The 15447-nt window shown below is 42.1% G+C and overlaps 1 protein-coding gene and 1 long non-coding RNA gene across 13 annotated transcripts in view; one reads left to right on the top strand and one right to left on the bottom strand.

Annotated features, from left to right (window-relative positions):
* The window catches only part of LOC137377591 (uncharacterized), a 91377-nt gene extending 82085 nt beyond the window's left edge, over positions 1 to 9292 (bottom strand). For all 4 annotated transcript variants that reach the window (XR_010976448.1, XR_010976446.1, XR_010976447.1 and 1 more), the window contains exon 1: positions 9161 to 9292. This is a non-coding gene — a long non-coding RNA (uncharacterized lncRNA). The remainder of the gene's footprint in view (positions 1 to 9160) is intronic.
* tenm1 (teneurin transmembrane protein 1) overlaps positions 1 to 15447 on the top strand; it is a 1688122-nt gene that overhangs the window by 1612408 nt on the left and 60267 nt on the right. For all 9 annotated transcript variants that reach the window (XM_068047383.1, XM_068047386.1, XM_068047389.1 and 6 more), the window contains 2 exons: positions 3981 to 4216; positions 10361 to 10657. In XM_068047383.1, the coding sequence (XP_067903484.1) occupies positions 3981 to 4216; positions 10361 to 10657 (533 nt within the window). The remainder of the gene's footprint in view (positions 1 to 3980; positions 4217 to 10360; positions 10658 to 15447) is intronic.

Below are 15447 nucleotides of genomic sequence, written 5' to 3'. Positions count from 1 at the left end.
AGTTACAAATGATGGGCTGAAATTTATGAGTGCGCCGCAAATCACCGCGCCGCGCTCTGATCTCGGCAGTTTTCCCCCGCGATATTTCGCGTGGGGGCTCATTTAAATGGTGGGGGCGGAGCGGCCACCCCAGATGACATAGAAGGGAGTTGCCACTCCTTCCCCGGCAACAGCATCCAGCGCCAGTGCGCCAGCAATGGGGCCACTTTTAAAGGGTTTCAAACACTTCAGGTAAATTTAAATGTTTCAAGGCCCCATTCCACTAATATTAGAAATAAAATTATATTCAAACTTTGCATTCCCTCCCTCACCCCATCAATGAGTTCTCAATAAATAAAATTACCTATACCCCCAGAAAATCAATTTTTTAAATGACAAACTTTAACCCCTCCCCTCCCACCTTCAGAATATTTGACCTTCAACCCTTTTCCACCATCCCCACAACCAATCGAACCAGTTTTCCCCACTCCCACACCCCTCCCGACCTGCAGATTTCACTGCTTCCCCACTCCCCACCAGTGTCACGCCTTGCAACTCTGAACAGAGTTACAAAGGCACGGAAGTTCCGGCCAATGGCTGGAATATTTGCATGGGATGGCCACCAGGACAATGTTGGTTCATTTGAATGTTTTTAACATAATTTTAAATGTTGAAATGAAGTGGGGTGCCGCACCGAAGCCTCGCCACTACTGGTTAAATGCGGCGGGGCTTTCTCGCTGTCGGGGGTCGTGGCGGGCCTCTCCTGAAAGAGTTTTCAAGACCCCTGATGCCGGAGGCCTCATAAAATTCAGCTCAATGCTTTTTATTCATATCTGCCAAGCCAGGTCAAGCTCTCTTTGGCTTCCACACTCCCGACACCTATCAACCATAAACATTCCAATGCTAGTGCCTGGCCAAAGCAAGGAAAACATGGTGACCTTGGCAGCCAGGTTCCTTGTCCAAGATTCAAGGCACTATTGTTTTCTCTGCCCTCTATCTGGGCCTCTGGAATTCAGCTAAGGTGTTTTTTTTCAGTTTTCACACAGCAGGCTGCCTGCTTTCATGCTCTGCTAGATTTCCACTTTATTTTACCTTTTAATGATTTAGTTAATGAAAGCCCAAACTACAATTTCCCATCATGTCACCATTCAACCACTTTACCCAGGGTGTATCACAAGCAGGAATATAGCAGTTCAGAATAAGATTAAATGTAACAATGAAATTAAAGAAATGTACAGCCTTCATAGTATTCAAGTTAGTTTTCGTTAATTAGCAAGAAAATCCTAAGTAGGGATTTCCCAGGATTCTTACAGATGCCCATAATAGAAGTGCACTGTGCAGACTGATCAGTCAGTCAATCAATGTACAGTCAATCTGTCAATCAGTCCATACATTTACATTTAAATTGTCCTAAAATAAGATTAATAGTGAACCATAAGAAAATGGGTTTATGTGGCAACTACAAGAAGTGTTGCTTAAGTTTCAAGCATATCTTTTAAAGTATGTGATTCTATTGTATTCTTATTGTGTTTATTAGCTCAGTCTGCAATAGACTCAGTGCCAATTTTATAACAGTTTACTTAAGATTTTGCTGAACACTTCGACAGATTTCTCTTTTCCCACACGTCCTTCCCTCTCTAATAAACCATAGAAACACTGGCTGGGATTGTCCACCTTGCAGAATCCCATCACATCTTTGGCAGGGTGGAAGTTCCACCCATTCCAATGGCTCACCTTGATCTTGGCTTATTTTCTGGGGTCAGGATCTTTTAAATTAGTTTTGGTTATGTCGAGGCAGAATTATCACTTCCACATGGGGAGTCTTCTTGGAGAGGGGGGCTGTGGGGGTGAAAGCTGTAACAGGCTTCAGAGACCATGTGATCAATTGCAAGGGCTGCAGTGGCACTTTAAATGTTAATTCCGTTACTGCCATAGAAACTGGGCTTGTTAGACAGGCACAGGTCTTCCGAGCATCCAGTGTTGTTAGGAAATGCATTGTGTGATGTACTACTATTATTTTTATGTCCTTTGACTACATCTGCCCATCTTTGGGCAGGCATATTCTATATCCACTATCACTTCTGACAACAGAACCTGGAAGTGGTGGATGAGGGTGAAGACTGAATTCCAGAGTCATGCCCTACCCACATCTGCTTGAGTTATATAAGTAAGCCTTTGTAACTCTGATGGAAAGTACTGCCTACTTTCTAACCTTGCTCTCACTGTGACATGCAATGAACTCCGATGCAGCACATGTTCTTTTTGACACCCCCTTCTAATAGAGAAGATATCACACTGTTTGGTGGAATCTCAAGGCTGGAGACAACCTCTGGCATTTTTAACCTGCTTGTAGTGCGGAATTGTTTTCAGAGTTTTCCCCCTCCCCATTTCGAATGCTGGAAATAGGATACAACCAAAACACTGATGTCACAATGGTTCACACAAAAGCCAATAGGTTAGTGATCAACCAATCCATTACCCACATTTCTTCTGCTGGCAGCAATGATGGCAGTGGCAACCACAGGTTGACCCCTTGCCTAAACAGTGCGTCTCCCACCAGATGTGACTGGAATCCTACCTTCAGCAGAATAGGTTTTCACCGAGTTCAAATGAAAATTGTTGGCACAAGCTGGAATATTCACTCAATGCTGAAAACTGACCTTCACAACTTTTCCGATTACTCAGTTGCTAAAGATAATGCATAAATGAGCGTACAGAGGAGAAAGTCAAGGTTTGATGTGATAAGTTAGCTAAATTCAATGCAAAATGGCAATTGGAATGTTATAATTGGCTCCTGGACTATAAAAGGAAAATGTATTGGAATTCTTGCTCTTGATCATTATTCAATAACTCTAATATGTGTTCACTGGGCATGTATTGACTCAGGCTTAGTCAGGATGGCCAAACCAAATGATAGCTTGCCAACTCTCAACTCTCCACTAAGAAACTGGCTACTGTATCCCAATAAAACCAGCAAATCGTTTTGCATATTTTTTTAACAGCCATTTTCAATCATGAAGATCAAGATGCTCACAGGTGACAGATTGACACTGTGACTAAAAATGCTTATTTCTTGTGATTTTTTTTTGTGCTTAAACCAATTTCAGCTATATTAATCAAATTGCATCAAGTTTCCGCTGTTGAATATATCAAGGAACATTTTTAAAGCAAAATGTATTTAAAAAATTATGTTTAAAACCGTGTCTAATTGCACGGGCTCATGGGTGATTTTACGCTCGACAATATGCAAGTGAGTTTTAGTGGAAACACAGGGAAAAAACTTGCCAGAATGAGTGCAATATTAGGTGCAATTTGCCCCCCAATCTGCCCCCACCCCCCCCCCCCCCCCCCCTAACTGGCCTAACAAGCCACTCAGTTCTAGGTCAATTAGTAAAACCCACATCCCATAAACAAGTAAAAAAAAAACAGAGCTAATACTGCTGGTGGGATGAGGCCCTTCAATGGGCATTAATTTCCCACTTAAAGGCCGCAATTGGCAGTGGGGCAGGAAGGCTTTTCACAGACCTTCCCGCCCTAGTCTTAATTTGGATGGAGGTGGGAAGGTGATGGAGTTTCCTGCCCCCAACCACTACCACCTCCTGCCTGATTAAATGCTGTCCCCACCTCCAAACCCGACGTGGGGAACAGCTTAAAATTCCCCCCATATCTCTGTTCATTTATTCCTTAATTGTCATAATGATAATGTTTCTCCACTTCTCCTGAAGAAATTAATTCCTTGGCTATATTGGGCCAATGAACTGGAAGCCACTCACAACTGTGTTAAGCAAATGCAGCTTACCAGGTTATTCACTGATGAATTTGTTTCTATTAATGTGCTGAGCTCAATATTCCAGTGCAAACCACTGCTTAGCTCACACTCTATTCCACTGAGGTGTGAATGGAATCATTCAATTGTTGGTAGACTAGGTCAGATCCAGCAGGACTATTTTAATTAAGAGTAAATTTCTTTCTTAATTATTTGGGGATTTTTTTTTCCCCAGAGCACATTCAAAATACCTACCGAGTTGGTCCAGATGGCTCTTTGCAAGTAACGTTTGCCAGTGGGATGGAATTGACCCTACAGACAGAACCTCACATCTTGGCTGGAGCTGCAAATCCAACTATGGGAAAACGTAACATTTCATTGCCTACTGAACACAATCCGAACATAGTGGAGTGGAGGCAGAGAAAGGAGCAGGCCAAAGGCGACCTTGCTGTCTTTGGAAGGAGATTTAGGGTTGGTACAAAAAAAATTGCTTTACTTCTAGAAAGCAATGCATAATTATCTTGATGTTCTGATAATTGGAAACCATTTTCCTAACAAAACAAAATCAATTGATGAAATGTAATGCGACAGATTTTATTTTTTATATATAATGTGTGTGCTCAGTGCATTCCATAAGACAGTGGTATCGTTGCAAAAGTACACCTGTAAAAATGCAAATATCCAGTCCAGATCCCAACTGTGCACTATTATGGTGGTCCTGGATTATGCTATCATACAAAGGCACAGTGGCACATTGGTTAGCACTGCAGCCTCACAGCTCCAGCGACCCGGGTTCAATTCTGGGTACTGCCTGTGTGGAGTTTGCAAGTTCTCCCTGTGTCTGCGTGGGTTTCCTCCGGGTGCTCCGGTTTCCTCCCACATGCCAAAGACTTGCAGGTTGATAGGTTAATTGGCCATTATAAATTGCCCCTAGTATAGGTAGGTGGTAGGGAAATATAAGGACAGGTGGGGATGTGGTAGGAATATGGGATTAGTGTAGGATTAGTATAAATGGGTGGTTGATGGTCGGCACAGACTCGGTGGGCCGAAGGGCCTGTTTCAGTGCTGTATCTCTAAACTAAACTAAAGGCAGCGTTAGTCAACTCCCATAAAAGTAAAATGCCTATGAAAGCAACTGACACCACTGAACCTGAGAAAATACCTAAACAGACTCTCATTTGTTACAGCCACCAAACCCATTGCTGCATCTACATTTTTAATTATGCACTAATTCCCAAGTTCTTTGTCCATTATAACATGTACAACCTTGACACAATGTTCCAGGTAGTTGCTTCAACATCAACTGGACAATGGCAAACTGAAAATGATTGGGCTACAATTGTACTAAGTGATAATGGGGTAACCAGCATGCCAAATTTGCTAAGCTCTTCCAGCGAATTGAACTATAATTCTGACAGATTGCAAAAAGGCAGCAGCAAACTCCACCATAGCCCTAATATACTGTGACTCAGACCAACCCACTCTAAATAAGACTATGATGCAATGGGAACAAGGCCAAGGACATGGACGTACTGTATTGGGATTTCTCGTATTCTCCAAGGGTGCTGGTATAAGTTTGGAAGGCTGTACAATAGGTACGAACAGGCATACCTCCTAAAGGATGAAAATGGGCCTCACCAGTGGCATTCAGGCTTGAATTGTAGCCTGCGCCCTTAAAGAATCTGGAAGTTTTTATTAATTTATTTGCACATAAACCCTTTATAGAGGGGATTGTTGGACACCCTGCAATGATTTTCAGGTGGGTGGTATCTGACACTATCTCAGAACAGGAAAGTCAAGCCAGAGTTTCCAGCCTGTGGGCAGATGCCCAAGATGTACCCTTTGTGGCACAGGTGCCATTTGAGCTCCATGGATATTAGATGCCCTCTCCCGACCCATGTGCTTTTGTGTGATCAACAGAGGATGGAACCAGTGTGTGCAATCCCAGGGTAAGTACCAGCATCATAACCCATGAATGTTTAGGGCCATTAAATTCATCTGTCTGCAATTTCAGCAAGGCATAGTGTAGATAAAAATAAAACAGTGTTTTAAAAAAAAACACTGATAGGAGGGTGATATGAATGATCTGTTGTATATTTGCTGAAATGTATTATTGTTGTAATCTCATTGTTATAATCCACCAAACCCATAATGGATTGAATTTAAACAATCAAACTAAGAAAAAAATGTATTTTCCTTTGAAAATTTCCACTTACATGTATGTTTTAATTTTTGAATTGATAGCAATGACTACAATAACTTGGCAAGAAATATGAGATAGATTGATCAGCAATGAAAGGTGTAGTATAAGGGTATCAAAGGGTTAATCTTGAGAGAATGTAAAGATTACCGCCACCAGGATGAGGTAAGAGATCATGTGGGAGAGACTCGAGAATAGTTACAGCATGGCTTTTGAAGGAGATACACAGGCTAGTGTGGAGTGTATATAGTTACTATACAATAAAGATCAATGTTTAAACACTATAATCGAAGAAACTCTCTGGTTAGACTATATACAGTGGCAGCATAAAGAGCCAAAGATATAACAAAGGAGTGCATCAAAGAATACGGTTCTATCGGTAAATAGATTTTTCAAACTAAACTGATGAAATTACAGCTAAAACTTGTGAAGACCATCATGAGAAATGTAAAAAATATACTGAGAAGATAAAAGAGAGCATAAAAAGGGCTAAAAGCCTTTTTCCTATTTGCTATCAGATCATATGTAAAGATTTTTATAAACATATATAAACAGTAAAAGAACAGATAGAGAGGGTAGAGATTCTCATGGACAAAGCAAGAGTCATTTAAAAGAATAAAGTATGGTGGAAGTGCCGTATCAATAAATCAAATTGTTTTTTCAAAGAGTATATGGAACAATTATTAGAGATAACTGTAGAAAAGTAATTCACAGAATTCAAGGTGGTTTTGCTTGACCCTGTTGGCATGTGTCCAAGGCTTTTGAAAGTATTTAGAGAACAGACAGCAGAGTCTATAGCCTGCTTGATTGGCACTGCATTGACCACCTTAAATATTCACTCTCTCCACCACCTGTGCACCATGGCAGCAGGATGTACCATCTACAATATGCACTTCAGCAGCTCGCCAAGCCTCTTTTGGCAACACCTTCCAAACCTTCGACCTCCACCACCTAGAATATCAAGAGCAGCAGGCGCATGCAAACACCGCCACATGCAAGTTTCCCTCCAAGTCACACATCATCCTGACTTGGAACTATATTGCCATTCCTTAACTGTGGCTGGGCCAAAATCCTGGCACTCTCTCCCTAACAGCACAGTGGGTGTATCTACACCACATGGACTGCAACAGTTCAGGAAGGCAGCTCGCCACCACCACTTTCCCAAAGGGAATTAGGGATGAGCAATAAATGCTGACCTTTCCAGCAATGGCAACATTCCATGAGCAAATAAAAATGTCAGTCCAATTTTTCAATTCTCCTTAAATATATTTATTATGTCATGGGACAAGGGAGTAATTAATATAAATTTGTTGAAGAAGGATGAAAAAATGAACAGGTCAACAATAGATCAGTTAGTTTGACAAATTTTAATGGAGTTTTTGAAGAAGTGGTCAATTGGATAGATAAAAGGAAATGGAGTAGATGTAGTGTATATAGATTTTCAGAAGGCATGTAATAAGATGTCTCACAAGAGGCTTGTTAGAAACAGTCATGCAAAAAGGCAGTTGACAAACATGAAATGAAGATTTGGGGTAAATGGTTGTGTTTCAAATTGAAGGAAGGTTGTAAGTGATGTATGCTGTGGGTCAGTGCTGGATTCACCTTTGTTCTCAGTTTATTCAGATGATTTGAACTTGGGCATGGAAAGCAAAATCTCAAAACTTACTGGCATGCAATGAATAGGATTGTTAAACGTCAGTAAGACATAGATAACTGATGCAATTTAAAGTGGATAAGTGTAAGGTAATGTATTTTGGGAGGAATACATCCAATGGAAACAGGCTGAAAGGTATAGATGAACAGAAAGACCCAAGTGTTCAAATACATAATTCTCAAAGTATGACAGTAGGCAGCTAAAAACATAAAGGAAAGGTCAAAAACATTATGAATTTTATAAGTGGGCCATAGAGTACAACAGTGAATAAGTAATGTTAAATTTATGCAAAGCATTTGCGAGACTACAGTTAGAGTACTGTGTGCACCCTATTATAGAAAGGACATTAAAATTATAAAGTGCGTAGTGCAGATTCACTAGGATGAAGCTAGTATGTGGAGAGACTTGAGAAACTAAAACTATTTCCACTGTACATTAGAAGGCAAAGAGGAGATTTAATAAGGATTTTTATAATAAGAGAATTATTTCTTCTGGTTGCAGATTCCGTGATGAATCCTCATAACTTATAATTATCACAAGAAGTGAGAAGAGAGGTTAGGAGAAATGTCTTTATACAGACGATTGTAGGAGCAGGATACAGTTTACCACAAGCAATGGTTGAGACTGAGGCTATTGCATTTTTTAAGGAAAGTTGGATAAATGTTTGCAGCAGAAGATGATAGAGTTATAAGGTGAAAGCAGGGTAGCAGAATTAGTTTTGGATTACTCAAGGAGAGAGCAAGCACAGAGAAATGGGCCGATTGACAATCCCCTATGTTGTAAACCTCTGATGATCAATAAAAAACTGAAAAGAAAGGTTGTAGCATTCCTGTACCTGAGGCGAGGTTAAAGAAATCAAAAATGAAATTAAAATGTACTGAAACTGGTGTATGTGTAAGTTAGACACATATAGAGAAGTAGGCCCTACTTTTTGAATAGCAAAATGTGACAGTTTCTTTTTCAAAATATTAAGGTATAACATTTGGCATTTCATTTTTTGTCTTTAATGTTTGTCATTTTATTTTATGAAATAAATATTAAATAAATTCAATACACCTCCTAAGCCACTAAACTCTGCAAATTTACATTGAAACCCATAGAATAGGATAACAAAAATGTGTTGAGATTGATCAGTGGAATCATTTATTGCACTTTGTGCTACTTAGGCATATTTCTGTGTTATAATATGATTCATGTATCAAAATAAAATGAATTGCCTGAACATCATAAATCTTGAGAAAAGTAGTTGCCTAGATCAGGAATTATATACATTGAAAATTGAATTCAAATGGTACATTGGAATATCATGCCTGAGGCAGAATAGTTATATACTACAACAGTGACTATGGACTGAATTTTACCAACCCCTCGACATCGGGGGTCATGGTGGGGGGGACCAGTAAAATACTTGCGGGAGCGGCTCACCACGACCCCGAAGCCGAGAAGGCCCCACCACTTTTTACCACTTGCGGCGAGGCCTTGGCGCGGTCCCCCCAATGCTTGGTTGTGGGGCCTTCATTTAAATATTAAAATTCATTTTAAAAAATACAAATCAACTTGCCTTGTCCCGGCAGCCGTCCCACACCGATAATACAGCTGCCGACTGCAAGTCGCACGCCTTCGGAACTCTGTTTGGAGTTCCGAGTCGAGACACTGGTGGGGAGGAGGGAGGAATTAAATTATTAGGGCAGGAGTGGGGGGGAGTGGGGGGAATGGGGAAGACACTTTTTATTGGCTATGGGGATAGTGGGAAGGGATTAAAGGGCAAATGTTACGAGTTTGGGGGGGGGAAGTTCGGGTTGGGAATAAATTTCATTTTGTTGATATTGGCCAGAAAACAAATATGGGGGGTGACGGGGGGGAGGGCCTCTTGCATTTATTTAAATTTTTGCCAACAATGCACCACAATATAACTTTAAAAATTTAAATTTCTTGTAAGGGCTTGAAGACCTTTAAAAATGGCGCAATGGCGCCAGACACTGCCGGGGACGTAAGGGCTGCCCCCTCTACGCCATTGGGGCGGCCGTTCCGCCCCCTCCATTTAAATAAGTACCCACGCAAAATATCGCGGGGTCTCCCTGGTGGTGCATCCATGCCTGAAGGCTGCCTACTTCAAAGCACGTCGCCACAATTCGCAGTGCGCTAATAAAATTTAGCCCTATATTTCAAAAGTACTTCATTTAGTTGTAAAGCATTTTGGGACATCTTGAGGTTGTGATGGGAACTGTATAATGTAAGTCATTGCTTCCTTTTTATTGCTTTGATCGGGTATCAAGAGCTGACCATGATTTTGATGCTTTTGTGACATCAGTGACAAAGCTATAGCTACCAATATTTCACTCTATGGGTGCACAGCTCAGAATGCTGTTTTCACACACAACATGCGTTTAGAAGGGCAAATCTACAGATACCTTGTTGGTTATTTTCTATAATTCAAGTGGATCTGTGAAGTGATTTGGTCATTTTATTGTGTTAAAGGCACTATATAAATGCAAGTTGGTGATGTTGTTATTGTTGAAATCCTAGACTCAACACTGCTGAGATCCAGAAGTGCTTCATGGAAAATTCTTTAGAAAATAAATTACAATCTAATTATAAATTATATACAGAAAAAATATCATTCTTTCTTTCTGTCAGATAACACAACTGGCTATGTTTATATTTTATCTTGACATGGATTTTATAAGCCAAAGCAATGGCCTTGTTATTTATGATACCTGTATATGGAACGCTTGCTGATTCAGGTTTTGTTTGTCATTAGGCTCATAACAGAAACCTGCTGTCCATAGACTTTGACCGTGTCACCAGAATCGGAAAGATCTACGATGACCATCGAAAGTTTACTCTCAGGATCCAGTACGACCAATCGGGACGCCCAGTTCTTTGGTCGCCCAGCAACAAGTTTAATGAGGTCAATGTTACCTATTCCTCTATGGGGCTGCTGACAGGCATTCAACGGGGAACTTGGGTTGAAAGAATGGAATATGATCAGAGTGGTAGGATTATATCCAGAGTGCTGGCAGATGGGAAAATATGGAGTTACACTTACTCAGAAAAGGTAACACAACATAAGCACTATTCTGTAATTTTTTGAATAAGATAATTTTCTCGTATTCAGTTGAAGTAAACTCACTGCATCAATGCCTTTCACAACCTGGGTGAACTGAAATTGATAACCTAAGCTATAATGAAATGCTTAAAAAACAAATCAAAAAGGAACTGATTTTGAATTTGCACCATGGGGAAAGAAATTGAAAGCTGGGCTATTAAATTATTTTGCATTGTAGTCCCAGGTTAAACATACAGACTGTCGTCAGCACAACAGGCAATAGGATTATCATAAATGCCTCCAGTGCTGGAATGGTGCAGCTTATTTTCATTCTGATTACTAATTCAGTTTTTCCTTCTCCAAGGCTTTCACCTGTACCCCTTTTGCATCTAGGTTGATGGCTAAACCACAGACTTTCCCATATGTTCAATGCCTGGTTTGTGTTCAACTGACAGGAAGCCCATTTGCAATGCAAAATGTGCAACACACTATAACAGGTGCTACTTCCTGCAGCTCCACTCCCACTCCATCATGTGAGCCACTCTGCCTGTAAAATGAATCCTTTGTAGGTTGCTTAATAACTCATTAAGCCTAGCACACTTGTGCCTCACATTCAATTGTATCTACAACTGGTATTAGGATCTCTTGAAAACCACTTGAAAGTAGTTCTTTCTGCTGCCACTAATTACCAAGCAGAGAGTAGTTGTGACCAGTTCTTCTTCAAATTGGAGGGAAGTGTTCAGTGATGTACCCCATGGATTAGTATTAGCACCACTGCTCTTTTTGATATAGCCAAGTCCAATTCATTATTATATAAGGGGCAGATAACATAAAACTTGGAAATGTATTAAAAAGTGAGAAGGATTGCATAGGATTCCCAATCCCCTTGGAATGTCTGGGTGTTTCCCAGAATGATCAGGGGTACCCCTCCTCAGCTGTGCCTCCAGCAGCCTGTGAGATCAGCTCTTTAACAACAGTGTGGCCACCACCTCTGCAACTTCCCCGCTCTATGACATCACCAGCTGCTGCTGTTAAAGCCACGGGCTCAGTGATGTCACCTGACGACTGCTACAGAGAGTCTCAACCGTGTGGAGCGCAGTCAGCAGAGCAAAGGAAAGTTGGAAGTGGAAAGGTTTGAGAATCGTGGGGTCTCTGGACTTGAGAGTTCCGAAATTATAGAGTTTGAAATCAGGAGTGGGATAGCTAGAAATCTTGGGGTAAATCTGAAATAAGCGGGGAGGAAGAGATGGAGACTTGGGGATCAAAGGGCGACTAGGAAATGGGGATCAGGAAAAAGGTGCTTACTGGAAATGGAGGCTCAGGGGGATCAATGGGAAGACTGGGGAACGGGGATTGGGGGAAAAATGGAGATGGGGAACTGGGGGCTTGAAGGGTCAACAAGAGTCTGGGGTATGAGGTTCGGGGGAAAGATGGAGACTGGGATTGGAAGCTCCAGGGGAGAAGTGGGAAATTAGGGGATGGGAGGTGGTGGGAAAGAAGAGGACCAATGATCAGGGGATTGGTTTCAAGCAAGGAGTGGGGTGGAAAATTGATTAAGGGAATAGAAAAAGGTCTGCCTGGGGCCCAGCATTTCCCATAAAACCTGGAGTAGCAGCAGTCAAGTGCTGAGTGGGAATGACGCTGAGAGAGGAGTAGCCAGTAAATGGGTGAGTTAAACCAAGAGACCTTACTGTGGGTAAATAGTGAAAGATTATTTCCACTGGGTCTGCATGAGGAACTCTGGAACAGAAAATAAGGATTCCCACTGGAAGAAACAAGGGAAAGGAGGAGGGAAGTTCTTGAACTGAGGGGGTGTTTGACCATGTGATTCTTCATCACTATTGAGGTAGGGTCCAAAACTTCATTCCAAAGGGAATGGGATCTTTATTTGAAAAGAAGCGGGTAGGTAATGGGGTTACGGGAGAGGGCACCAGCACTGGGGGCCACATGGCCTTCTCCTGTGCTGTAACTTCGATAAGTCTATAAAAACTTTCCTTTATTGAGTCAAGGCTAAGCAAATGGTTTAGAAATACTGTTGCTGAGCTGCGCTTAGGATGTTGTGCCTTGTCGCCCACTGGTTTCCCCTCTGCAAATCGCTTCCCTGCCCTCGGTTATCCTGTTCCCCACCCTGTAAGATACTTATGTTCCAGTCAGATCACGTCTCATTCTTCTAAACTGCAGAGATGGTGGCATTGTGGTAATGTCACTGAAATAATAATTCAATGGTCCAGGCTAGGGCCCTGGGGACATGGGTTCAAAATCTCACTATGGCAGCTGGTCGAATTTAAATTCAGTTAATTAATAAATTCAATTAATTAATAAAAAGTCTGGAATTGAAAGCTAGTCTCAGTAATGGTGCCATGAAACCATCATTGATTGTCGTAAAAACCCATCTGGTTCACTAATGTCCTTTAGGGAAGGAAATCCGCTGTCCTGACCCGGTCTGGCCGACATGTGACTCCAGACCCACAGCAATGTGGTTGGCTCTTAACTGCCCTCTGAAATGGCCTAGCAAGCCACTCAGTTGTGAAGGGCAATTAGGGATGGGCAACAAATGCTGACCTTGCCAGCGATGTCCACATCCCATGAAAGAATAAAAAAGAGAATATAGGCCCATTCTACTCATATTCGCCTCATAGGATAGCCCTCTCCTCCCAGGAATCAATCTAGTGAACCTTTCTTGCACCCCCGCTGAGGCAAGTATACCATTTCTTAAGTAACTGGACTAGTAATCCAGAGATCTGGACTAATAATCCAGAGACATGAGTTCCAATTCCAACATGGCAGCTGTAGAATTTAAATTCAATTAATTAAATAGAAATCTGGAATAAAAAGTTGGTGTCAATCATGGTGACCATGAAACTATCGGCTTGTTGTAAAAACACATTAGGTTCAGTAAGGTACTTCAGGGAATGAAATCTGCCATCCTTAGCCTGCACGTGACTCCAGAGCCACAACAATGTTATTGACCCTTAACTGCCCTCTGACATAGCCTAGCAAGCCACTCAGTTGTATAAAATGGCTACAAAAAAGTCAAATAAGAATAAAATCAGACAGACCACCCAGCATCAACCTAGGTCTGGACACGACAAATGCATACCCAGCCTTGTCAACCCTGCAAAGTCCTCCTTTTAACATCTGGGGACTTGTGCCAAAATTGGGAGACTATATGCAAGCTAAACAGTGGAAACAGCATGCTATTGACAGAGCTACGCAATCCCACAACCAATGGATCAGATCAAAGCTGTGCAGTCCTGCCACACCCAGTTGTGAATGGTGGCGGGCAATTAAAAAATTAACTTAGGACACGGTTCCACAAACATCCCCACTCTCAATGATGATGACCATTTTCACCCAGAAGTGCCAAGTGGATGATCCATCTTGTCCTCCTCTGAGGTCCCCAGCATCACAAATGCCAGTCTTCAGCCAATTTGACATCAAGAAACAGCTGAGCACACTGGATACAGCAAAGGCAATGAGCCCCAACAACATCCCAACTGTAGTGAAGACATGCTCCAGAACTAGCCATGCCCCTAGTCAAGCAGTTCCAGTACAGCTACAACACTGGCATTTAGCCAACAAAGTGTAAAATTGCACAGGTATGTCCTGTTCAAAAAGCAGGACGAATCCAATCTGACCAATTATCAGTCTACTTTGAATCAACTAAGTGCTGGAAGGTGTCATTGACAGTGCTATCAAGTGGCACTTACTCAGCAATAACCTGCTTACTGATGCTCAGTTTGGGTTTTGCCAAGGCCACTCGACTCCAGGCCTCATTACAGACTTTATCGAAGCATAAACAAAAGAACTGTATTCCAGAGTTCAGGTGAGAGTTACTGCCCTTGATATCAAGGCTGCATTTGACATATCTAGAAAAACTGAAGTCATTAGGAATTGGGGGTGGGGGAACTCTACACTGGCTGGAGTCATACCTAGCACAAAGCAAGATGGTTGTGGTTGTTAGGGGTCAATCATCTAAGCCCAAGGACATCACTGCAGGAGTTGCTCAAGGTAGAGTCCTAGCACAACCATAAGAACACAAGAAATAGGAGCAGGAGTAGGCCATTCGGCCCCTCAAGCCTACCCCACCATTCAACAAGATCATGGCTGATCTACCCCAGACCTCAACTCCTCTTTCGTGCTTGCTCCTCATAGCCCTCAACTCACCGATATTTCAAAAATCTATCTACCTTCTCTTTAAATACTTTCAGTGATCTCGCCTCCACAACTGTCTGGGGTAGAGAATTCCAAACATTCAGCTGCTTCATCAATAACCTTCCCTCAATCATAAGGTCAGAAGTGGGGATGTTCGCCAATGATTGCATAGTGTGCAGCACCATTCGCAACTCCTCAGATAATGATGCAATCTGTCCCCACCTGCAGAAGACCTGGACAGTGTTCAGGCTTGAGCTGATATGGGACAAGTAACATTCATGCCACACAAGTGCCAGGCAACGACCATCTCCAACAAGAGAGTGTCTGACCACCACCTTTGATATTTAATGGCATTACCATTGCTGAATGACCTACCATCAACATCCTGGGGGGTGGGATTGGGGGAGGGTGTCAACATTGAGCTAGTCACATAAATACTGTGGCTGCAAGAGCGGGCCAGAGGTTGGGAATCCTGCAGTGAGCAGCTCACCTCCTGACTTCACAAATCTTGTTCACCATTTACAAGGCACAAGTCAAGAGTGTGATGGAATACTCTCCGCTTGCCTGGATAAGTGCAGCTCCAGCATTCAAGAAGCTCAACACTATCCAGGGCAAGCAGCCCACTTGATCAGCACCCCGTGCAC

This window comes from Heterodontus francisci, chromosome 15, assembly GCF_036365525.1.
Source record: "Heterodontus francisci isolate sHetFra1 chromosome 15, sHetFra1.hap1, whole genome shotgun sequence".
In the NCBI taxonomy this organism is placed as follows: Eukaryota; Metazoa; Chordata; class Chondrichthyes; order Heterodontiformes; family Heterodontidae; genus Heterodontus; species Heterodontus francisci.
Note: the sequence above shows the minus strand (reverse complement) of the source record. Positions and strands in the feature narration are given on the sequence as shown.